Here is a 24212-nt window from a genome sequence, read left to right as displayed (position 1 = left end):
GGGGTACTTACCTCCTCCTGCTGCTTCCTCCTCTGCCTCCCTCCCCCCCCCCGCGAGTATCGCGGGTCCACCCCTTGTTCCTCTCTAAGAACCATTCTTCCACCAGGGCTCAGCCCCTGCAGCAAGCCATTAAACCAACAAGCAAGGACCCCTGAGCATGCACAGAGTTCCTTTGCTTTCCCCACTGAGTAACAAACACAGCCCAGTCGGGTCAGACCCAAGGATCCTGTCTGGCTTTAACAAGATCTGTTCTGCAGTACACACAAACGAGGCAGGATCACAGAACCATGGAGTCGGAAGGGACCTCCAGGGTCATCTAGTCCAACCCCCTGCACAATGCAGGAAATTCACAAATACCTCCCCCCCACACACACACCCCAGTGACCCCTGCTCTATGCCCAGAAGAAGCACAAAAAAAAAAATCACTTTGAGGCCGATGCCCTTCGTTTGCAGCTGGCAGATACGTTGCTTCTGTCCATGGAGGTTCTGTTAAGCTATCTGGGCAAACAACAGTCACTCATTCTCTCCTCCTCTTGTCAACATGTTCTTATTGCCTTTTAAATTCAAGGCCAGTGAACCTAGCCAAGGATTGCAGAACTTTAGAGAGAGGCTCCATTTTCGGAGAAATCTGGCTTTCAGGTCCTCTGGTTCCCAGCAGTCCTGTGTTCATCAATATTAATTGATCTGGCCCATTTTATACTTGAGTCGGGGGTGGGTGGGTAATTTCCAGATTTCATCTAAAATTGCATCCTCTTCTACCAAAAGAGTGCTCGGGTCACAGTTCTTTAGCTGAGAGATTAGACAAATTCATGGAAGAGAGGGGGCGATCAGCCCTGATGAAGAAAGCGAACCTCCATGTTCACAAGCAGTGTACCTCTGAATACCAGCTGCTGGCGAACAGCAGGGGAAATCGTCCTCAGAACCGAGCCTGTAGGCCTTTACCAGGGGTATCTCGTTGGCCAATGGGAGGAAACTGGGTGTTGAGCTAGATAGCCCAGTGGTCTGATCCAGCAGGGCTCCTCTTGTGTTCTTCTGAGGGGAAGGCCTCGGCCTCTCTGCCCTGTTGTTGGCTCTTCAGAGGAACTGGTCAAGGCCACTGTGTGAGACGGTATGCTGGACTAGATGGACCCTCACTGGTCTGAACCAGCAGGGCTCTTCTGATGTTCTTATGAGGGGAAGGCCTCGGCCTCTCTGCCCTGTTGTTGGCTCTTCAGAGGAACTGGTCAAGGCCACTGTGTGAGACGGTATGCTGGACTAGATGGACCCTCACTGGTCTGAACCAGCAGGGCTCTTCTGATGTTCTTATGAGGGGAAGGCCTCGGCCTCTCTGCCCTGTTGTTGGCTCTTCAGAGGAACTGGTCAAGGCCACTGTGTGAGACGGTATGCTGGACTAGATGGACCCTCACTGGTCTGAACCAGCAGGGCTCTTCTGATGTTCTTATGAGGGGAAGGCCTCGGCCTCTCTGCCCTGTTGTTGGCTCTTCAGAGGAACTGGTCAAGGCCACTGTGTGAGACGGTATGCTGGACTAGATGGACCCTCACTGGTCTGAACCAGCAGGGCTCTTCTGATGTTCTTATGAGGGGAAGGCCTCGGCCTCTCTGCCCTGTTGTTGGCCCTCCAGAGGAACTGGCTGAGGCCACCGCGTGAGACGGGATGCTAGACTAGATGGATAGCTGTTCTGATGACCCTGGAGGTCCCTTCCAACTCTATGGTTCCATGATTCTCTCCAGTACAGGACTTCTTCCCCACTTTATTCCCCCCGTCCTTTCCTAAAGGCTTTCCTTCCTTCCTCCAGTTGCACCCGACCCCAACTTACCTGCCAGCCGAAGTCTCCCTCCTGCACTCAGAAGTCCTGATCGTGGTGTTTCCTCCCCCCGTCCTGGGGTAGCTCCAGTTCTGTGGGCGGTCAAGGAGCTCAGCTCAGCTCTGCAGAGTGGTTCCGGAACAGCTCGGGGAAGGCCTCTTCCGGCGTCTAAAGTGCCAAGTGAGAAGTCCAGCGTCCTCACAACTGGGGGAGGGACGGGGGTGGAGGGTGTGTGCGGCCATCGCGCCCCCCAGCCCGGCCTGGACTCTCAGTGAAGGAGCCCAGCCGGCCCTCCCTGGGGTCAGAGCCCCAGGAAGGGGATGAGGGCAAGCCCGAGGCAGAGACGGCCAGGCCAGGAGGGGGCTGAACTGCGTCCGGGCGCTACAGCGGCATCTGCAGAGAGGAAAAGGAGGGGCACAGTTGGCACTAGAAGTGGACGGTTGGCAGGGAGAGAGAGAGAGAGAGAAGCAGGGTTCACACTCCAAATTTCAATCCGCCCCAAACTGGATTCACCCCAGAATCCTGGGAGCTTTACAGGAGCCGTTCCTCATCCGAACAGGCGAGAACAGAACCCATGCTGTGCCTCCTTCCGCCATATCCCCCCCCCCCAATAAATGAACTTCCTCGCTGGCGCTTTTTGACGGGGCTTAAGTTACGTCTTTGCGAACTGCTCCGGTCGCACTCGAAGAAAAGCGGTATTTATGAGCGGGTTAAATAAATATGAAACAGGCCTTTTCTTAAAAAAAAAAAAAAAAAAAACCCCATCAAGGCATACATTCAGCCCTGCACCCACGCTGCTCCACTTCAGCCGCTAGCCTCCACTCCCTCCCGCGTCCAACTCAAACAAGATTTTAAAAGCCCTCCGTGGCTCTGCTCCAACTCCCGCCCCCTTCCACTTCCCTGCTCCGGCCCTGCCATGCCAAAGTCCAAGCGGCTTTCCCCCTTCGCTGCCCCTTAATGCCTGCTGGCACTCTGGCCATTTCTGTCTCCTTGGGTAAACTGGACTTGGGTAAATTCATAATAATAAATAAACAGAAATAGTAAATATAATTATTCATTGGGTATCTCCCCACCGTGCTCTAAGTGCAAAAAACAGCTGTCTCCTCATCCTCCAGGGGTGAACATGTGAATGCAGGAAGCTGCCCTATACCGAATCGGACCCTGGGTCCCTCAGAGTCTGTATTGTCTGTAGGGTTGCCAGACCCCCCCAGTGGAGGGAGCATCCCCCGCTGCCAGGTCCCACCGCCCTGCCACCGATCAGCTGGCCAGTGGGGGAAACTTACCCCCCCAAAAGAGGGAGATCCATCCAACACGCAGCGACTGCCCCACGTGACCTGGAAGTGACATCATCATGTCAGGGATGTCGGGGTGACGCTCTGGTATTTGGGCAAAAACTCTATGGTCAAAGCCAAATTTACCATAGAGTTTTTGCCCAAATACCAGAGTGTCGCCCCAACGTGATGTCACTTCTGGGTCATGTGGGTAGTGACGGAGACACATCTCTGCACAGTGGCGGTGCCCCCCCCCCTTGCTCCCAGTAAGTCCCCTCCCCATCCCCTGCTGGTTGCCAGGAAGTTTACAACAATTTAAGGGAATTGATGAATTAGTGTAGACCGTATATAACTTACCATCAAATAAAGCTCCGAAGTGTTCCAATTCTTAAGCTAGTCTTATTATTTAAATATACTATTCAAAACAGTTAGTTTCTTATTATTGTTTAAATATACTATTCAAAACAGCTAGTATACAGGCTGGTTAAGAATCTGAAGGAAACTTTACAATCCCAGAATAGACTTCACAATTCCAAAGTGGAGAAAAGACTTCAGAATTCCAAACCGGACTGAAAAGCACACATTCTCAATGTCCATAAAACAAGTAAGACCAGTCCTTAAGACTTGAGGCAAACTTGAGGCAGGTCTTACTTGCTTTTTGGACACTGAGAATTTGTGCTTTTCAGTCCGGTTTGGAATTCTGAAGTCTTTTCTCCACTTTGGAATTGTGAAGTCTATTCTGGGATTGTAAAATTTCCTTCAGATTCTTAACCTGTCTGTGTACTAACTGTTTTGAATAATATATTTAAATAATATATTTTGAATACTTAAATAATAAGAATAACTTAAGAATTGGAACACTTTGGAGCAGGGGTGTCGAACTCATTTGTTATGAGGGCCGGATCTGACATAAATGAGACCTTGTCGGGCCGGGCCATGCGTGTCATAAAATGTAATGCCAGGTAGCAGAGATATAAACTTTATAAAGGACAGAAAAACAAAGATTTTTTTTTTTATTTAAAATAAAACATGCTTAAAACATTAGCTCTGTAAACTGCAAACCTAGTTTTGATTTACTGACATTCACCACAGAAATGTCATGCTCAGAGTTCTGAGTCGAGGACCCAGGTTAAAACATGAAATGGTTGAGTGATTAAGAGAGTCTGGCGAAGCAAGCTGTGATGCAGCAGCAGAACTGGAAGCAGGAGATGGCCAGTTCCACTGCGGGCTTGATGGCAACCCTCCGGGAGCCTGATCCGGCCCCCAGGCCGCATGTTTGACACCCTTGCTTTGGAGCTTTATTTGATGTTACATTTTATATGGGTGCCAGGAAGTACCTGGCAAACCTGTCTGAACCTTGGCCCTCTCCCCAGTACCATCTATCTACCGCTGTGCCACGCCAAATACTTACCCTCTGGGCCACCTCTCCCACGTGGTTGAGACTTGGGGCCTTCCGTCACTGGTTCTACAGCTAGAAAACAAAATAAAGCTGCTCAGTGTGGAAGGCAACGTCCTGCTTTGTCTGCCTTGCCTCCCCCAACACACTCCGGACCCCTTGAGGTACGAACAGGCTGCCTCCGCGTTCACAGCCCGGGGGTTCTGCTCTCTCAATTGGGCTTGTCTGAGGTGCTTAATTTGAAGCAGAGCCCACGGCTCGAGCGCCAGAATCGGTTTTTCATGGCTGGGTTCATTCCAGAGAGACTTGTGGCTGTTTGCAAACCTTCGGGAAGGCTTTCTTCAGTGTGAGCTTCTCTCCCCAAGGAACACCCCTTGCCCCCCGCCGCAGATGCCTTGCGTGTTGCAAAGGATTCTGGTAAGGGTTCTGAACAGGGCCTCGCTTCATGCCGGGCACTGGCCAACCCGGTTAGGCCTCACCTCGCATGAGCAGACATCGCGTGCGAGATGGTTCAGAAAATCCATTCGCGGGCTGGGCAAGTCTGTCATGTCTTAGGGGTGAGCTAACATCGTTCTCCTTGCCTCCATTTTATCCTCAGGACAGCCAGTGTGGTGCAGCAGCAAAAAAGGCCAATGCGATCTTTGGGTGCATCGACAGAGGCGCAACGTCCAAATTGCAAGATGTCATCGTGGTCCCGCTGTACACTGGGTTGGTCAGGTCGCACCTGAAGTACTGTGTGCAGTTCTGGAGGCCTCACTTCAAGAAGGACGTGATGTGATTTGATTTATTACATTTCTACCCCACCCTCCTGGCCACAGCCAGCTCGGAATGTGGACAGAACGCAGCGGGTGCAGAGGAGAGCGACGAGGGTGATCGGGAGCCTGGAGACCAAGCCCTGTGAGGAAACGCTGAGGGACCGGGGAATGTTTAGTCTGGAGAAGAGGAGGTTGAGGGGGGACACAGTGGCTCTCTTGAAGGATTGGAAGGGCCGTCGCTTGGAGGAGGGCAGGGAGCTGTTCCTGTGGGCAGCAGAGGGTAGGACTCGCAAGAATGGGTTTAAATTAAGGACGGGAAGGTACCGGCTGGATCTTAGGGAAAACTTTGTTACTGTTGCAGAACTGTGGAATGGGCTGCCTAGGGAGGTGGTGAGCTCCCCCTCACCGGCAGTCTTGAAGCAGCAGCTGGACAAACACTTGTCAGGGATGCTTTTCTAGGCTGATCCGGCATTGAGCAGGGGGTTGGACTAGGTGGCCTGTGTGGCCCCTTCCAACTCTGTGAGTTTATGATTCCTGTCAGGGAGGTGAGGCCGAGACTATGTAACTGGCCCAAGGTCACCCAGCGAGCTTCCATGGCAGAGTGGGGATTCGAATCTGGGTCCACCAGATCCTAGTCTGAAACTCTAACCACCAGGGACCTTCTGCATACAGAGCCCCTGAGGCACAGCTCCTGTCCTCAGCTTACAACAACTGCCGGCCCAGTACACCTTCCTCTGTCCCCGTCCAGTTTTCCTTCTCTTCTCCCCCTGACGGACTCCCCATTCCTCAAGCATATTCTTTGTAACCATCTTGAAGATTGATGGATCAAAAAGCAGGGAATAAATCTTTAAAATATATCAGTTGGGATGTGATCGAATGGACGGCAACGCCTTCAGATTCTAAAGGGAGTGGGCAGAGAGCGTATTTCTAAATATGCTCTTATGTTTTAAAAAGGGCCCTGCAAGCAGAAAGCCGGGATGGCAGACAGAGGGCGGAGCTAGGACCACTTCCCCTGAGGTGCTAGCTTTTTACATGCAGAAGGCATTTCTTTTTATGCGGTGAGCTGACCAAAGGGGGCGCAGTCTGCAGAGCTGGCCTCAGCCGATAAGAACGCAACAGGAGTTGATGGAACACCACCTGTGGCACAGCTGCCTGTGATAGGAAAGAGACTTGGGCAGGGTGAGCTGTAAAGCAGAACAACGAAGTGTCTTTGAAAAGGGAGGCGTGCAATGTGTGTAGCCTCCCCCTCCAACAGAAAACAGCATCAAAAGATCATGACAAGAGACCTGCTCGATCAGATATGGTCCATCTAGCCCAAAATCTTGTTTCGCGCAGCAGGCAAACCAGTTGCCCTGGAGGGCCAAGAACAGGGCAGAGAGGCCGAGGCCTTCCCCTCACAAGAACATCAGAAGAGCCCTGCTGGATCAGACCAGTGAGGGTCCCTCTAGTCCAGCATCCTGTCTCACACAGTGGCCTCAACCAGTTCCTCCAGAGGGCCAACAACAGGGCAGAGAGGCCGAGGCCTTCCCCTCATAAGAACATCAGAAGAGTCCTGCTGGATGAGACCAGTGAGGGTCCATCTAGTCCAGCCTCCAGTCTCACACAGTGGCCTCAGCCAGTTCCTCTGGAGGGCCAACAGCAGGGCAGAGAGGCCGAGGCCTTCTCCTCATAAGAACATCAGAAGAGCCCTGCTGGATCAGACCAGTGAGGGTCCATCTAGTCCAGCATCCTGCCTCACACAGTGGCCTCAACCAGTTCCTCCGGAGGGCCAACAACAGGGCAGAGAGGCCGAGGCCTTCCCCTCATAAGACTGTAAGAAGAGCCCTGCTGAATCAGACCAGTGAGAGTCCATCCAGTCCAGCGTCCTGTCTCGCACAGTAAAATCCAGTTGGAAAGCGCATTGAAAGCGCATTATTTAGTGTGTGTAATCGCAGTGGCCAACCAGTTCCTCTGGAGGGCCAACAACAGGGCAGAGAGACCAAGGCCTTCCCCTCAGGAGAGCCCTGCTGGGTCAGACCAGTGAGGGTCCATCTAGTCCAGCATCCTGTCTCACACAGTGACCAACCACTTCCTGCCAGCAACTGGGCAGAGAGGCCCAGGCCTTCCCCTAATGCAGCAGCTAATCTGTGGATTAGGGTGTAACATCTTATCCAGATTCCTCCTCCTGAAAACACAGACTTACTGGTCACTTTGCAGCAGACAGAGACTCGTAGCTTCATGCAGCGTCCTGGGCTTTCTGCAGTGGGGATAGCTGGAAGGGAAGAAGGGGAGAGCCAAGTGTGAGAAGGAGAATGCGCCGTCTAGGTCTCTATTAACTTCATTTATACACCTGCCTTTCACCCCAGTGAAGACCAATGTTCCCTCTAAGCTGAGTTAGGGTGAGCTAGCTCACAGTTTTTTAGCCTCCGGCTCACACATTTTTCTCTCAGCTCAGGAAGGATGCCGCCAGAGCAAACTAAGTGACACAGTAGCCGAATCGCTCGCTCACAGTTTTAACGCTGGTAGCTCACAAAGTAGAATTTTTGCTCACAAGACTCCACAGCTTAGAGGGAGCATTGGTGGAGACCCCCAAGAGGCTTACGTCATTTTCCTTTCTCCCCATTTTATCCTCACAACAACCCTGCAAGGTAGGGGAGGCTGCAAGTGTGTGACCAGCCCAAGATTACCCAGTGAGATTACCCAGATTATCCACGGCAACATGGGAATTTGAACCTGAGTCCTAAATCGTAGTCCGTCGCTCTAACCACTACAGAACACACTGTCTTTCTAAACCACGGGTCCTCAACCTGTTTGCGCCTAGGGGCTTCTTTGGAACTTTGACACAGAAGGGTGGGTGCAGCCACAAAATGGCTGCGGCAGGAGGAGGAGGAGGAGGAGGAGGAGGAGGAGGAGGAGATTGGATTTATACCCCGCCCTTCACTACCCAAAGGTGTCTCAGAGCGGCTTAGAAACTCCTTTCCCTTCCCCTCCCCACAACAGACACCCTGTGTGGTAAAAGAAGAAGAAGAAGAGACTGGATTTATATCCCGCCCTTCACTACCCAAAGGTGTCTCAGAGCGGCTTAGAAACTCCTTTCCCTTCCCCCACCCCACAACAGACACCCTGTGAGGTAGGTGGGGCTGAGAGAACTCTTGAAAGAAACTGCTCTTTTTCAAGAACAGCTGTGCCAGAGTTATGGCTTGCCCAAGGTCATCCAGCCAGGTGCAAATGGAGGAGTGGGGAATCAGACCCGGTTCTCCCAGATTAGAGTCCGCACACTTAACCACTACACCAAACTAGTGACGGGGCCAGCCACAAAATAGCGGCCACAGCTTACCTTCAGTCACATGGTAAACATCTGCACAGCCAATCAAATCTCCAGTAGTCGATCAGAAGCCCGGCCAGGCATAAACCCCCACCTGGCCCCTCCCACTTTCTCAAAACACCGGGCAGGCACCAGGAAAGGTGTTGGCTAGTGTCACGGTGCCCCCGGGCACCACGGTGCCCCCGGGCACCTGCCCTAAACAGAAACACCTACCCACACATACATGAATGAAGTGCCTAGAAAGGTAAATGGATAAAAGAGAAAAAACAGAAGTCCAGGATGTGAGGCCAAATTAGACATGCCCCAGAAGATCCGTGGTTGGGATCTTGAGCTTAGAAGAATGAAAGAATGCAGGAAGGGCAAGGGGAGCGGACGTCCCAGGGGCGACGCCTTCCCGAAACTGAAGGAAGACGCCCCTCCTGGATTTCTGCCTCTCATGAAGTTGTCAAAGGTCTGCTGGGGATTAAAGCTATTTGCAGATACGGGAGACCTCTCAGTAGAAGTCGCTGGCCGGCCAAGAGTGTGTGTGTATGCGGGGGGGATTAGGTTCTAACACCTTTGCACACCTCCCGTCTCTCTATCATTAATGATATTATTGACTGCTGTCAGTAAATCGCCCCGACCTGGGTAATCCGGTCTAGCCTGATCTCATCAGATCTCGGAAGGGAAGCCGGTTCGGGTCGGTCCTGATTAGTACTTGGGTGGGGGCCCATCAAGAAAGTCCAGAGGAAAGGCAACCCCAGCTCTGTCTGTCCCTTGCCTTGCAAAACCCCATGAGGGGTCACCTATGACTCGACAGCAAAAATAAATAAATAAAATAAATTACTATTACTATTTCTCACAATCATGCTAATTGAAACCAATATGCTTTTTAGTCAACTGTCAATAGGAAGCATCTTCTTTCTTTTAGATATCATTAGTTAGTAAAAACACCAAACTTAGAGAAGAAAAAGAGGAAGAAGGAGGAAGAAGAGGAGGAGGAGGTAGAGAAGAAGAAGAGGAGGAGGAATAGGAGGAGGAGGAGCAGGAGGAAGAAGAAAAGGAAGAAGAAGAGGAGGAGGAGGAGGAGCAGGAGGAAGAAGAAAAGGAAGAAGAAGAGGAGGAGAAGGAAGAAAAGGAGGAGGAAGAAGGAGAAGAAGAGGAGGAGGGAGAAGGAGAAGAGGAGGAGGGTGAAGGAGAAGATGAGGAGGAATAGGAGGAGGAGGAGGAGGAGGAAGAAGAAAAGGAAGAGGAGGAGGCGGAGGCAGAGGAAGAAAAGGAAGAAGAGGAAGAGGAGGAAGAAGAAAAGGAAGAAGAAGAGGAGGAGGAAGAAGAAAAGGAGGAGGAAGAGGAGGAAGAAGGAGAAGAAGAAGAGGCGGGAGAGGGAGAAGAGGGAGAGGGAGAAGGAGAAGAGGAGGAGGAGGAGGGAGAAGGAAGACGAGAGGAGGAGGAAGAGGAGGAGAAGAAGAAGACGATGACGACAACGAGCTCGGAACACCAAGAATCCTGCGAAGATGCATCTGCAGTTCCCAAGAACTTGGCTAGATCTCGAATTGCAGAACACCATCCACCAGTCAAATACCTGACTGTGACCATTAGTAATAATAATGATGATGATGATAATGATGATGACATCTTCAAGGAAAGTACATCCTACCGCAAGGTAGTGAACAGATTTATTTCAATTAATTCAGAACTATTTAAATTAATAATGCAGCCATACACAAATTAATATGTATTAGCTGGACTCCCAACAGAGGTACCTGTTCTTTAAGGTATTCTTTAGTATGATTACCGTTCCAGAGGATGGGGGTGTCGGTCTGGAGCGGAACAGCCAAGGTTTGAGTCCGGCAGCACCTCAGAGACCGACACGATTTCGGGGGTATAAATTTTCGAGAGTCTGATGAAGGGAACTCGGACTCTCGAAAGCTCATACCCTGAAAACCTTCTTGGTCTCTAAGGTGCTGCTGGGACTTGAATCTATTTCATAGAATCATAGAGCTGGAAGGGACCTCCAGGGTCATCTAGTCTGACCCCCTGCACAATGCAGGAAATTCGCAAGTACTTCCCCACCACACACCCCAGTGACCCCTGTTCCATGCCCAGAAGATGACAAAAAACCTCCAGGGTTGCTTCCTGACCCCCAAAGGGGTGATCGGCATTTCCCTGGGCATGGAAGAAAGGGCCACGAGAACCAAGCACTGAGGCAACCCTTCCTGCCCTCCCTCTCATGATCTGCCCAAGTTCACAGAATCCGCATGGCTGTCAGGTGGCCATTGAGCCTCTGCTTGAAAACCCCCAAAGAAGGAGAGCCCACCACCTCCCGAGGAAGCCTGATTATCATTCATACCCCCATTGAAGAAGAAGAGATTGGATTTATACCCCGCCCTTCACTCAGAGTCTCAGAGCGGCTAACAATCTCCTTTCCCTTCCCCTCCCCACAACAGAAACCCTGTGAGGTAGGCGGGGCTGAGAGAGCTCTTTTGAGAACTGCCCTTTCTAGGACAGCTCTTATCAGAACTATGGCTTGCCCAAGGTCATCCAGCGGCTGCGAGTGGAGGAGTGGGGAATCAAACCCGGTTCTCCCAGATTAGAGCCCGTGCTCTTAACCACTACACCAAACTGGCACTAGGCATATTTACATCAGCTACGCTGAGTCCAAAGGCGGACTCCTGCATTGAAATCCTGAACAGAGTTACACCCTTCTCAACATGTTGAAATCAATAGGTTTAAAAGGGCGTGGCTCTCCTTAGAATGAAACCGTAGGTCTGCGAACTATTCCTCTACTGGTGGTGGCTCGACTCACAAATATAGTAGTAGTCACGTCCGGGCTGGAACTCGAAACCCAGCGAGAAGGGGGTGAACCGCTGGATCTTCTCCGAGAAGCGGACGGGTCCATAGAGGGCATAGGGGCGGTTGCACTCCCAACGTTTGAAGGCTCCTGGCGTTTCGTAGCAGCCCCGGTAACCCTCGCCGTCGACCATGAGAAGAGTAAAGGTCTCGGGGTTGCCGGATGCCAAGGTCTGATCGTAGTGCGGGCAGTAAATATCCAGATAGTCATTGATGGAGACTTGGACGGCGTAGTCTTCGTCGAGGAACCTGCCATTACAAAAGAACCAGACTCGGTCAAGCTCGAGTTTCATTTCCACAGACTAGGGGGGAAACCCAACATGCATAACCTGGATTAAATGTGATGGCATTTAAGAAAGGAAAGTCGTTTTCTCAGCTCTCTCTTGGTGGCAGAGAAAAGGATGCGGATATAAGGAAATCTCATAAGCCGGACACGTTGCCGGGTAAGATTTGTAGCTGTCAGAGGGCAGAGCTCTAGGGAAGTGTATAGTTCGGGGTTTGCAATATGGTGCCACAGAGCCCACCAACACATTTTCTGGCCACCCACCGAGTGTTTTCAGAAAGTGGGCGGGACCAGGTGGCAGCGCTTCTGATTGGCCTTTGGAGATTTGATTGGCTGTGCAGTTTATGGGAGGAGCTGCCGTAGGGTTGCCAAATGTTTTTTGGCCGGGAGCAGGGGGCTCCCGGCCAGCGTGCACGTCACCCGGAAGTGACATCGCATGCTGGGGGCGGGGCCACGCCACTTGAGGGGGGAACTTTGTTTTCCCCTCAAATGGCGTGGCCCCGCCCCCAGCGTGCGACGTCACTTCTGGGTGACGCGCACGCGGGGGTGGGGTTTCCCCCGGGCCCGGGCCCAATTCCGCGGGAGCGGAAATCGGGGCTCGAAAGCGGGGGGAATCCCGCCCCCCCGGGGGCATTTGGCAGCCCTAAGCTGCCGCCACAGCACAAGGTTCTTCACTGTGTGACTAAAGGCAGGCCATGGCAGCCATTTTGTGGCTGGCTCCACCTTTGGAGGCAGCCATTTTGCAGCTGTGCCCACCAGGCCGTGTCAGAATTCTAAAGGCGCCCGCAGGCCAAAAAAGGTTTAGGATCCCCTCATACGGCCCCTTGAAGAGAGTCTTCCTCAACTGAGATGAAGAGGCAGAATTCTGTTTTTTGGCAGAGGGCAGTCCTATTTTCTGATAGCATTCCCTTCCAATTATTTATCTATTAGTTTGTTTGATTAGATTTATTCTGTTTCTATGCAGGCTTATGCCAGAGTCAAGCACACAACAGGAGCCAGTGTTCCCTCCAAGCTGAGTTAGTGTGAGCTAGCTCACAGTTTTTTAGCCTCCGGCTCACACGTTTTCGTCTTAGCTCAGGAAGGAGGGCTCCAGAGCGAAGTGATTTATGCAGTAGCCAAATGGCTCACTCACAACTTTCATGCCAGTGGCTCACAAAGTAGAATTTCTGCTCACCAGACTCCACAGCTTAGAGGGAGCATTGAACAGGATCTAGATCCATCCCTGCTCTTTCTAAGTAAACTTGATATTTCATAAAGAAAGAAGAAAGAGGGAGAAACCCAGAACAATTTCTTACAGACGGCTTCAAGGGGGGAATTGGATCAACATCTGGAGCAGAAGTCCATGAGTGGCTATTCGCCACAAGTAGAGATGTAAAATTTCCGGAAATTTTGAAGCTCGGAAAAAACTCCGGGTTTTTTCCATTTTTTTTCCCCAGGGGGAAAACGGAAATTTTTGGAAAAATTGAAAAAAATGCTACATTACCATTTCTTTTGTCTTTTCTAGTTTGAAAGTCATTCTGTTACTTTAGGAACATAAAATGTGACTACGGACATTTTTACTTGGCATGAAATTATCACAACTAGCATATTAAAAATATAGTGTATCCAAACAGTTACTACAAACAAAATACCCACCCACATGCAAAAACAAAACTGAAACTTTTTTATTTTCTTCTGACAATCGCACCTCCCAAAGGAAGAAATGCATCTTGTTCTTGCATTGGAGAGTTCAGTTTGTAACCTAGGACTTGCTTGTCCTCAGTGCACAGAAATTAGATCAATCTGATACCATATATATATATATTTTAGAAATTATTTGGAAAATATTTGAACACCTTGTCTTAAAATATTTTATTCATCATGTTAAAATAAAACATTCCATAATCATTTTTTTTCTTTTTCCAATTTTTCGGAAAAAAAACAAAAAGGCTTCAGGAAAAAAACGGGGCCTTCACATCTCTAGCCACAAGGTCTAGATGGAACACTCTGTCTGGGGCAGTGATGCTCTGTATTATTTGTGCTGGGGAGGGGGAGAAGAAGAAGAGGACGAAGACAACAAAGAAGCAGCAGCCCTACTCTTCACTTGGAGTCTCAGAGCGGCTTAGTCTCCTTTTCTTCCTCTCCCCACAACAGACACCCTGTGAGGTAGGTGGGGTTGAGAGAGCTCTCTCGAGAACTGCTCTTGAGAGAACAGCTCCGAGAGAACTTGTGACTGACCCAAGGTCACCTGGCTGGCTTCATGTGGAGGAGTGAGGAGAACCCGGTTCTCCAGATTAAAATCTGCGCTCCTAACCACTACTCTCTCAGGAGTGCTTCTGGAGTTCTGGCCCCGCTGGTGGACCTCCTGGTGGCACCTGGGTTTTGGCCACTGTGTGACACAGAGTGTTGGACTGGATGGGCCACTGGCCTGATCCAGCATGGCTTCTCTTACGTTCTTAATAGGGACTGTGCACACTCCTTGTCCTCAAGGCGGAAGGGAATGTTGAGGGCCATTGAACATCAGACAAAGAGATGGGGAGGGAAACCAGGAGGGGAAATTTCTTATAATACCCTGGATTTGAGTCACGGGGAGAACTGCTCCAGGGATTCCTTTCCCCCGCCCGCGACTCGTCAGAGACAGACACCCAACTTGTTCCCTGTATTCTCAAGTTTAGAACACTGCTCTGGTCAGGTTTTCGAACACAGCCAGATTCCAAAGCCTGTGCGGAACAGGCTGGACCGGGGTAAACGGAGAAAGCAAGCAGAAAAGACCCTGCATCAGGTAAGAGAGGTAAGCCATGGTGGGGAGGTATGTTATGCTTGTATTTTTTGTGTCTCGGTTCATCCGTGTGTTCCTGGAAGGGGTAAATTTGATTCAGGCCCCCCGAATCTTGGCCTCTTCATCTCTCCTCTTCATCTCTTCTCTGATATCATTCTCCTAGCAATTCAAGTTTTTTCTCCTTTTATCATCACAACAACCCTGCAAGGATCGGTTGGGCTGAGAAAGCATGACTACTCCAAAGTTGCCCAGTAAGCTTCATGGCCCAGTGGGCACTAGAATTCTCCTCAGTCAGACACGCTAACCACACTTACCCACCCATCTCGTTTGGACTACATCCTTTTATCAGTTAACTTTGCCTTTCCCAGAGTTCCAAAGATAGAAGCACACTTTTTCCTGAACTTCAATTTAAAAGATGCTTCTCTTTGCACCAGAAAACTGGAGGAAAGCCCAGAGCCGAGACCCGCAGAGATTTAATAGGTATCCTCCTCAAAAAGGAGGAGGAGGAGGAAGAGGAGGAGATTGGATTTATACCCCGCTCTTCACTACCCAAAGGTGTCTCAGAGCGGCTTACAAACTCCTCTCCCTTCCCCTCCCCACAACAGACACCCTGTGAGGTAGGTGGGGCTGAGAGAACTCTTGACAGAAACTACTCTTTTTCAAGAACAGCTGTGCCAGAACTATGGCTTGCCCAAGGTCACCCAGCAGCTGCAAGTGGAGGAGTGTGGGATCAAACCCGGTTCTCCCAGATTAGAGTCTGCGCACTTAACCACTACACCAAAACTGGCTGGTGGCTGCATTTCTGTCATTGGAATGACTGAATGGTCCAGTCAAGCAAAACAGCGCAGTTCTCCCACCATGAAGGCTGACTGGTAAGTGGAATGGTCAGGGCAGTGACTCACACAGAGATGCAGCAGGTGAAGCTCTCTATGTGGGTGGGTCCCTTTGGGCTGGGAGCCTTTAATTATTTCATTACCTCCTTTCTCACGGTGCGCGACGCGTTTTCTCACAGCACACTAATGGGCCCAGCCCAGAGCTTGGAAATTATGGGTTTATCCTATTTAAAGCTCCTAACATTCTCACTGGCCTTACCGATACGTTTTTTATAATCCCGGATCGCTTTGAGGCTCATTCTCGCCAACAGAAAGCCAGCCGATACATTCCAGAAAGAAGACATTAACAAATAACGTCGGCCCCCATCAAACGCAGACGCCGGTTCCCAAGTCTCCTCTCTTCAGCGCTATCTGAAGTCCGAGCTTTGAGGCCCATGGAAAGGTCTCTCTCCGGCACCCCCTGAACGAGACGGGGGGGGGGAGGACAAACGGGCCCCCACAGCTTCCCACCCACAGCTCGAGTCCAGCTGTTGAGCGCCGCAAAATCAGCAGACGTCAGCTCCGATTAATTCAAGTGGCTGGAGGCAAAAAGGGTCGGGGGGAGCCCCTGGGGGTTATGGGCCGCCAGCCCAGCCTGAAGACAAAAGCCACCGGGCCTGAAGGCACCGCCTGGCCCCCCGACTGGGTGTGATGCATCGGCGGGGAATGTGGCCACCAGCAACCGGGCATCCTAAAATCTGTGCACGAAGCACAGCCAGCACGCCGGGAAAGCTCCACAGGAGAGGACCTCAAATCCTTCGTTTCCCGATGAGCTGGAAGGGGAGCCTTTAGGGTTGCCAGATCCAGGTTGGGAAATACCTGGAGATTTTGGGGATGGAGTCTGGGAGGGGCCTCAGCAGGGTATAATGCCATTGAGTCCGCCCTCCAAAACAGCCATCTTCCCCAGGGGAGCTGATCCCTGTTGTCTGGGGACTGGGTGTAATTCTGGGAGATCTCCAGGTCTCACCTGGGGGCTGGCAACCCTAGCCCCTCAAGCGCCGCCCCTGAAGTTCCAAGGGGACCACAGTGCCAAGATTCGAACCCATGGCAGGATGCAGAGCCTGGGTCCTAAAGAGACTCAGGCTATGCAGCTATGCTCTGTCCAAACCAATGGAAGACCATTCAGGAGGCTGCTTAACTCCAACAGGCCAAAGCAGGTCATGTGACCCTCCCTCACCCCATATAAACTTCCGGGTCAGGCTCAGTTATTGTTCCATGCGACTGAGTGCATTCCACTGTAGCTACAGTCCTCAGTGTGGTGTAGGGGTTAGACTGCTGGTCTGGGATCAAGGAGAACCAGATTCGAATCCCCACTCGCTTTTTCAGATAGATTGAGATGGGTGGCCGTGTCAGTCTGTCTGTAGCAGTAGAAAAGAGCAAGAGTCCAGTCGCACCTTCAAGGCTAACAAAATCTGTGGCAGGTTAGTTTTTGTCAGTCATGGCTCACTTCTTCAGTTACCAGAAGTGAAGCAGTGAGCCGTGACTCACGAAAGCTCCTTTGGTTAGTCTTGAAGGTGCTACTGGACTCTTGCTCTTTTCTACTCCTACAGAACTGTCTTGTGTGCATTTTTTTAATACCGTGTTTCCCCAAAAATAAGACACTGTCTTATATTTATTTTTTTCTCAAGAAGACACACTAGGGCTTATACCACAAATGCATAGAAATCCTGCTAGGGCTTATTTTTGGGGTAGGTCTTATTTTCGGGAAAACAGGGTAGTAAGAACATTTTTAAAAAATGGCAGACACCCCCTCCCCACACTGCAATCCAAAAAAAGTCCGGTTTCAAAAATGCACTCTCCATTCACACAAAAATGCACTCTCCATTCACACCATTCGACAGGAAAGCCGGATAACCCTTTGCACAAACGAAACCCGCAAATGTGGCCCAGCACCCATGGCAACACACAGACGTTCTGTGGCAAACCAGCCAACATGGAATCTGACAGTGGTGTGAAGTTTCAAAATTCAGCTCCCACTGTCTCTCAGGAGTGATGTCCCCAAAATTTGGGAAGACTAAGAGAGTTTCGGCCGCTGAAACCAGGAGATGTCTGAAGAAGAAAAAGAGTTGGTTTTATACCCTGCTCTTCACTAGGGTTGCCAAGTTGATTTTTCCTACCGGCGGGGGAGCCTCACTGGGCTCCAGGAGCTCTCCGTTGATGCGCGCGCGCACTGCCAGCACGTCACCGGAAGTGACGTGCGACTTCAATCACGTTGACGGCGTGGCCCCGATCGTCGGAGGGAAAACCATAGAGTTTTCCCTCTGACCATCGGGGCCACGCCCCCAACGTGTGCTTCGGGGGGCGGAGTTCCCCCCGGGGCCCGATTCCACGACAGCAGAAATCGGGCCTCCGAAGCGGGGGATTACCCGTCACCCGCCCCCGCTTGGCAGCCCTACTCTTCACAACCTGAAGGAGTCTTGGAGTGGCTTACAATCGCCTTCTGTTCCTCTCCACACAACAGACACCCTGTGAGGCAGGTGGGGCTGAGAGAGCTCTGAGAGAACGGCTGCTCTCGAGCGAACAGCTCTGAGAGAAACTGTGATTGGCCCGAGGTCACCCAGCTGGCTTTATGTGGAGGAGTGGGGATCCAAACCCGGTTCTCCAGATTAGAGTCCGCCACTCTTAATCATTACACCAAGCTGGCTCTCCCTCTGTGGACCCTCTACCGTTCTGTGGTCGCCCTTTTTACTCGGCAGATCCGTAGTTCTACATCCGCCCGGTGTCCTACTGCCATCGTGGGAGAGGGAGAAGAAGAGAAAGAAGAAGAGGCGGCCAGGCCTGGGCCCAGCCCTCCCTTCAGGAATTCCTTTCACAGCACCTTGTTTATTATATCATATTTGCCACACGTTGCTTTGGGGAGCTAGCTGTCGGCTGAGGAGCCGGGCAGAAAAAGAGACATACAATAAACAGATCATTAAATGATCTCTCTTTCTCTCTCTCTCTCTCTGCCAACTGGGGATAACACGTCTGACATGGAGGGCTTCTGCCACAACAAATCTGCTTGCCCCGAAGGTGCCACCAGACTCTTGGCCGTTTCGCCTGCCGCAGAGGCACATGGCGTCGGCTCACTGTCTGGAACCGGCATCCACAGAGGGGTTTGCAGGAGGGAGCCGTATCACATCCTATGCGCAGAACCAGAAATCGGATCACAGTGCAGGAAGGAACGCGCGTGTCACCCTAAGTCACTTAGAAACGTCAAGAAACCGCAATAATGAAAACAGAGGACGTTTGGGATTCTCTCTTTCGGAGGCCCCTACCTGAGCGATGGATTTCTCCTTCTCTTCCGCCCCCCCCCCATCCCCTTAAAAGGTTATGTTCATTGGTCTGACCTTCAGAAAATTGAACTTCTGTTAGCAAATTCCAACGAAGGGGGTGACTCCGAGTAGCAACCTTTGCTCTTGCGCAGGCCGGAGCCTGCCATAAATTTCTGCAAACACAGGCTATCGATTGTCATTTGGATTGATCTGTTTGGTAACGTTATTACATTTGACATTGGGGCTGGGGGTTTTTTTCTTCCTTTCTCTCCCACCCCCTTTTCTACAGGGACGATTTTATTTTTATTTATGACTGCCATTTTGGGTTTGTATCAGGTTGGATTTTAACATTCTGCTGCACTCCGCTGCCGTGGCCTCCAACTGAAACCGGACCCGAAACTAATAAATCTCAATCGGAAAACACAAGAAGGTCTAATAGGATCATATTACAGTAGAAGAAGAAGAAAAAGAAGAGCTTGTCAATCATCACACGGCTCTTGAATTGATTGGTCCAAATACAGGAAGGGCGTTGTTTTGTTGAGCAATTGAGCAGAAGGTTTTTCGCCGATGGCTATTCATGATCAGTTCCTGGCTACCAAATTACTTTTTCAGATGCAAACTGTACTTCCCTCACTAACCCAGTTGTACCACAATATGATTTTTTAAATTTACACCCTACTCTTCTCACAGGAGCTGCGATGGCTCAAGTGGTTAAGACGCTGAACTGCAGGCTGTGGAAGGTCAGTAGTTCAGCAGTTCGAGACCCGAGTGTGCCACATGATGGAGTGAGCTCCCGTCTCTAGTTCCAGCTGCTGCCAAACTAGCAGTTCGAAAGCAAGAAATTGCAAGCAGATAAATAGGTACCGCTTCGGTGGGAAGGTAACAGCGTTCCGTGCGCCTTGGTGTTTAGTCATGCCGGCCACATGACCACGGAAACGTCTTCGGACAGCGCTGGCTTTTCAGCTTTGAGATGAGCACCGCAACCCTAGAGTTGGATTCGACTGACTTTCGAGCAAGGGAACCTTTACCTTCTCACCAATGGGAACCCAAAGTGGCTTATACCATCATTTCCCCTCTCCCCCATTTTATCCTCACAACAACCCTACGAGGTAGGTTAGGCTGAAAGTGACTGGCTCAAGACCACCCACTGAGAGTGGGGCTTTGAACCTGGGTCTCCCAAATCCTTGTCTGACTCATAACTACTATTACAGCACGCATGATTTTTTCCCGGGCTGATACCTTTGGTGGTTGGCCCCGGTTAGTATTGGGATGGGAGACCACCAAGGAACTCCAGAGTCGCAACGTAGAGGCCGGCAACGGCAAAACACCTCGGCTAGTCTCTTCCCTTGACAACCCTACGGTGTGGCCATAGTCAGCTGCGACTTAATGGAACTTTATACCCACAATACCTTTGGTGGAACCAGGGCTCTTTTTGTAGAAAAAGCCCAGCAGGAACTCATTAGCATAATAGGCCACACCCAACAGCAGAAACTCATTAGCATATTAGGCCACACCCCTGACAGCACAGCTCATTAGCACATTAGGCCGCACCCCCGAGTTACCAGAAACGTGGTCATCCAGCCACACCCACCTTTTGCGTCTTATTCTGTTTACCTTGTTTGTTGTCAAAACCCAGGGCCTTTTTTTGTAGCAGGAACTCCTTTGCGTGTTAGGCCACACACCCCTAATGTAGCCAATCCTAATGAGTTTCTGCTGTTGGGTGTGGCCTATCATGCTAATGAGTTCCTGCTGGGCGTGGCCAACTCGGGAGCCAGCCGGAACTCCGTTCCTGTGGATTCCTGCCCCAAAATAGCCCTGGGTGGAACTATTGGCAAGGGGTAGAAATTAGGAAGGGGAAAAGGGAAAACAAAATTAAAAGGGGACAGGGATTTCCCCAAGAGATCTGATCAGAATCTCTGCTGTTGGCTGTGAGGGAGGGAGAAGTGCATTCCCCGGCCAATGTGAAATTTTAGTTTGGTGCTAGGAGAACCGGGAGAGAGGAGGCACGTGGATCCAGACACAGACACTGTGCACGGGTTGCGCAAAAACTGGATTGAGTGGAAAGGCTGACTGCAGTGAGAGGCTGGGAGTCTTCAAGGTAAGGCCTGCTGCTTACACCTCACCAACTGGGAACGCGATCGGTGACCTATTTTAGAGTGTCGCGAAGATCGATTCGATTAGATATCGCTTCCTGTCCTGAGGCAGAGGAAGGGATTACGGGCCAAATTGGTGGTGGCGTGGGAGACTCATGGAGTGCTCTCCCAGTCATTTGTCTTCCTACTGTAGCGTAAGCGGACAGGGAGCTAAACAGGCTCAGAGCAATGGGGGCAAGGGCAAAAGGCAGGGTTGCCAACCTCCAGGTAGGGGCTGGAGGACTCCTGGAATTACAAATGATCTCCATACTACAGAGATCATGCCCACCCCGGAGAAAACGGCTTCTTTGGAGGGGGGACTCCATGCCACTATCCCCAAATCTCCAGGTATTTCCCAACCCACAGTTGGCAACCCTATCACCAAGGTCACCTGCCTTTTAAACCCCCCCCCCAAGTTTGTTTTCTCTATACAGATGCATGAACTAAGAAAAACCTTAAAAGTGGATCAGACAGATCCATGGAGGATCAGTATCAGAGGCTACTAGCCATGGTGACTTAAGGGACCTCTGCATCCAGAGGCAGGCAGTCTCTGAATACCAGTGCCAGGAGGCAACATTAGGGGAAGGCCTCGGTCTCTCTGCCCTGTTGCTGGCCCTCCAGAGGAACTGGTTGGCCTCTGTGTGAGATGGGATGCTGGACTGATTCAGCAGGGCTCCTCTTATGTTCTAATGAAGGCCTCAGCCTCTGTACCCTGTTGCTGGCTGTCCAGAGGAACTGGTTGGCCACTGAGTGAGACTGGATGCTGGACTAGATGGACCCTCACTGGTCTGATCCAGCAGGGCTCTTCTGATGTTCTTGTGAGGGGAAGGCCTCAGCCTCTCTGCCCTGTTGTTGGTCCTCCAGAGGAACTGGTTGAGGCCACTGTGTGAGGCAGGATGCTGGACTACAGGGACCCTCACTGGTCTGATCCAGCAGGGCTCTTCTGATGTTCTTGTGAGGGGAAGGCCTCAGCCTCTCTGCCCTGTTGTTGGTCCTCCAGAGGAACTGGTTGAGGCCACTGTGTGAGGCAGGATGCTGGACTACAGGGACCCTCACTGGTCTGATCCAGCAGGGCTCTTCTGATGTTCTTGTGAGGGGAAGGCCTCAGCCTCTCTGCCCTGTTGTTGGTCCTCCAGAGGAACTGGTTGAGGCCACTGTGTGAGGCAGGATGCTGGACTACAGGGACCCTCACTGGTCTGATCCAGCAGGGCTCTTCTGATGTTCTTGTGAGGGGAAGGCCTCAGCCTCTCTGCCCTGTTGTTGGTCCTCCAGAGGAACTGGTTGAGGCCACTGTGTGAGGCAGGATGCTGGACTACAGGGACCCTCACTGGTCTGATCCAGCAGGGCTCTTCTTATATTCTTAAATGCAACTGAAGGAGCCCATTTTGATCAGGAAAAGTGTCTCTAGAAATGGCTTATGCATCTGGTTGCCAGCACCGGACTGGGAAATAACTGGAGATTTGGGGATGGACCCTGAGGATTTGGGGGGGGGGGACACCATCAATGGGGTGTAACGCCATAAAGTCCACCTTCCAAAGCCGCCATTTCCTCCAGGGGAACTGGTGTCTGTCAGCTGGAGATCGGCTGTAGTCCCAGAAGATCTCCAGCCACCCCCTGGAGGTTGGCAACAATCATTATGCACAACAATCGCCAGTCACATTCAGTGCCCCTCGCAGCCGCATTAGAAAACCCCAAAAAGGTTCCGGGGACACTCTTTGCATTTTCCACGTCTCCTTCAGGCGAACGAGACGACGAAGCAAGCAGGGTCTGGAGAGGACAAACTTTACACAGTCAAATATTGATAGACCAAAGTGAGATCTGAAAGTCAACACACGTTGTTTTGAAAAGATTAGGCGGCCAGGTAAAATAGGAGCACCCTCAGACATTCGGAGGAAAGCCGGGGCGGACGAGAATGGCGACTTTGGGTCAACCTAAAACTCCGTGAGCTGCTCTCCTTCACCCTGCCCGATCCGACGCATGTTTACTCTGGGGGCCTACCTGCACCTTACGTCTTCTCCAGGGATGTGGAGAGGCCGAGTAGAGAGGAATGTTCTGAAGCTCCATACTTCCCAAGCACACATAAGGCTAATTCAGAGGATGGGGTGCGGAGAGAGGGAGCCCTGTGGCGTCTTCCCGCACTGAAACAGCCCCAAAGGGGGACAACGGTTTGCCCTGTTTGATGTGTAGGTCATCAACAGTGTTCCCTGTAAGCTGAGTGAGTGTGAGCTAGCTCACAGGTTTTCAGCCTCCGGCTCACACATTTTTTGTCTTGGCTCAGGAAGGAGGGCTCCGGAGCAAACTAACTGATGCAGTAGCCAAATCGCTCCCTCACAACTTTCATGCCGGGAGCTCACAAAGTAGAATTTCTGCTCACAAGACTTCGCAGCTCAGGAGGAGCGTTGGTCATCAGCAATGCTCCCTCTAAGCCGTGGAGTCTTGTGAGCAGAAATTCTACTTTGTGAGCTCCTGGCATTAAAGTTGTGAGGGAGCAATTTGGCTACTGCATAAATCAGTTTGCTCTGGAGCCCTCCTTCCTGAGCCAAGACAAAAAATGTGTGAGCCGGAGACTACAAAAGTGTGAACTAGCTCACACTAACTCAGCTTAGAGGGAACACTGGTCATCAGTACACATGCAGCCCCCAACGGGGCACACAATAGCCCCAACCATGTTGCCAACTCCAGGATGGGGAATTCCTGAACATTTGGGGGTGGAGAAGAAGAAGAAGAGATTGGATTTATACCCTACTCTTCACTACTCAAAGGAGTCTCAAAGCGGCTTACAATCTCCTTCCCTTCCTCTCCCCACAACAGACACCCTGTGAGGTAGGTGGAGCTGAGAGAGCTCTTGAGAGAACTGGCCTTGAGAGAGCCGTGAGTGATCCAAGTCACCCAGCTAGCTTCATAGAATAATAGAGTCGGAAGGAACCTCCAGGGTCATCTAGTCAGGGGTCATTTCCTGCAGGAGCGCACAGGAGCGGAGCTCTGGCAGTAAAGAGCCCAGGGGCGGGCACATGCAACAAGCCCCACCCTGTGCTCCCAGCAGCCAGCAGTCAGAGCCAGAAGCAGCCAGGTAAGCTGCAGAGCCCCCCCCCCCGGCCCAAAACAGTCCAGTGGCACCTTTAAGACCAAGTTTTGTTCAGGTACAAGCTCTCCCTCCTCTGTGAGGACAGATCTGCATGTCCCCCCCCGCATCGAACAGTGGTCACTGCGGGTGTGGAGGGGGAGGTATTTGTGTACTTCCTGCATTGTGCAGGGGGTTGGACTTAGGGTTCCCAAGCACTTACCGTGATCCGGCGGGGGAAACATGCTCCCCGGCGGACCATTCCTCCCTGTAACACACCATGCCGTCGCCAGGAAGTGACGCCGGGCGACGTTCTGGCAATGGGGCTGGACACTCGATGGTACCATCGAGTTTTCAGTCCCATTGCCAGAGCGTCGCCCGGCGTCACTTCCTGGCGACGGCATGGTGTGTTACAGGGAGGAATGGTCCGCCGGGGAGCATGTTTCCCCCGCCGGATCACGGTAAGTGCTTGGGAACCCTAAGTCCAACCCC

The 24212-nt window shown here is 51.4% G+C and overlaps 1 protein-coding gene across 1 annotated transcript in view; it reads right to left on the bottom strand.

Moving 5' to 3' along the window:
- Positions 1-24212, bottom strand: part of EFNA4 (ephrin-A4) — a 41596-nt gene that overhangs the window by 1646 nt on the left and 15738 nt on the right. Inside the window, exons 2-5 of the mRNA XM_015419106.1 lie at positions 11317-11609; positions 7410-7478; positions 4488-4547; positions 1818-2198 (exon numbers count right to left, since the gene is read on the bottom strand). Coding sequence (XP_015274592.1) covers positions 2107-2198; positions 4488-4547; positions 7410-7478; positions 11317-11609 — 514 coding nt within the window. The 3' untranslated portion in view covers positions 1818-2106. The remainder of the gene's footprint in view (positions 1-1817; positions 2199-4487; positions 4548-7409; positions 7479-11316; positions 11610-24212) is intronic.

The sequence above is a fragment of the Gekko japonicus genome, unplaced genomic scaffold, assembly GCF_001447785.1.
Source record: "Gekko japonicus isolate JY-2015 unplaced genomic scaffold, Gekko_japonicus_V1.1 scaffold25, whole genome shotgun sequence".
NCBI lineage: Eukaryota > Metazoa > Chordata > Lepidosauria > Squamata > Gekkonidae > Gekko > Gekko japonicus.
This window is presented reverse-complemented; position numbering and strand designations above follow the sequence as displayed.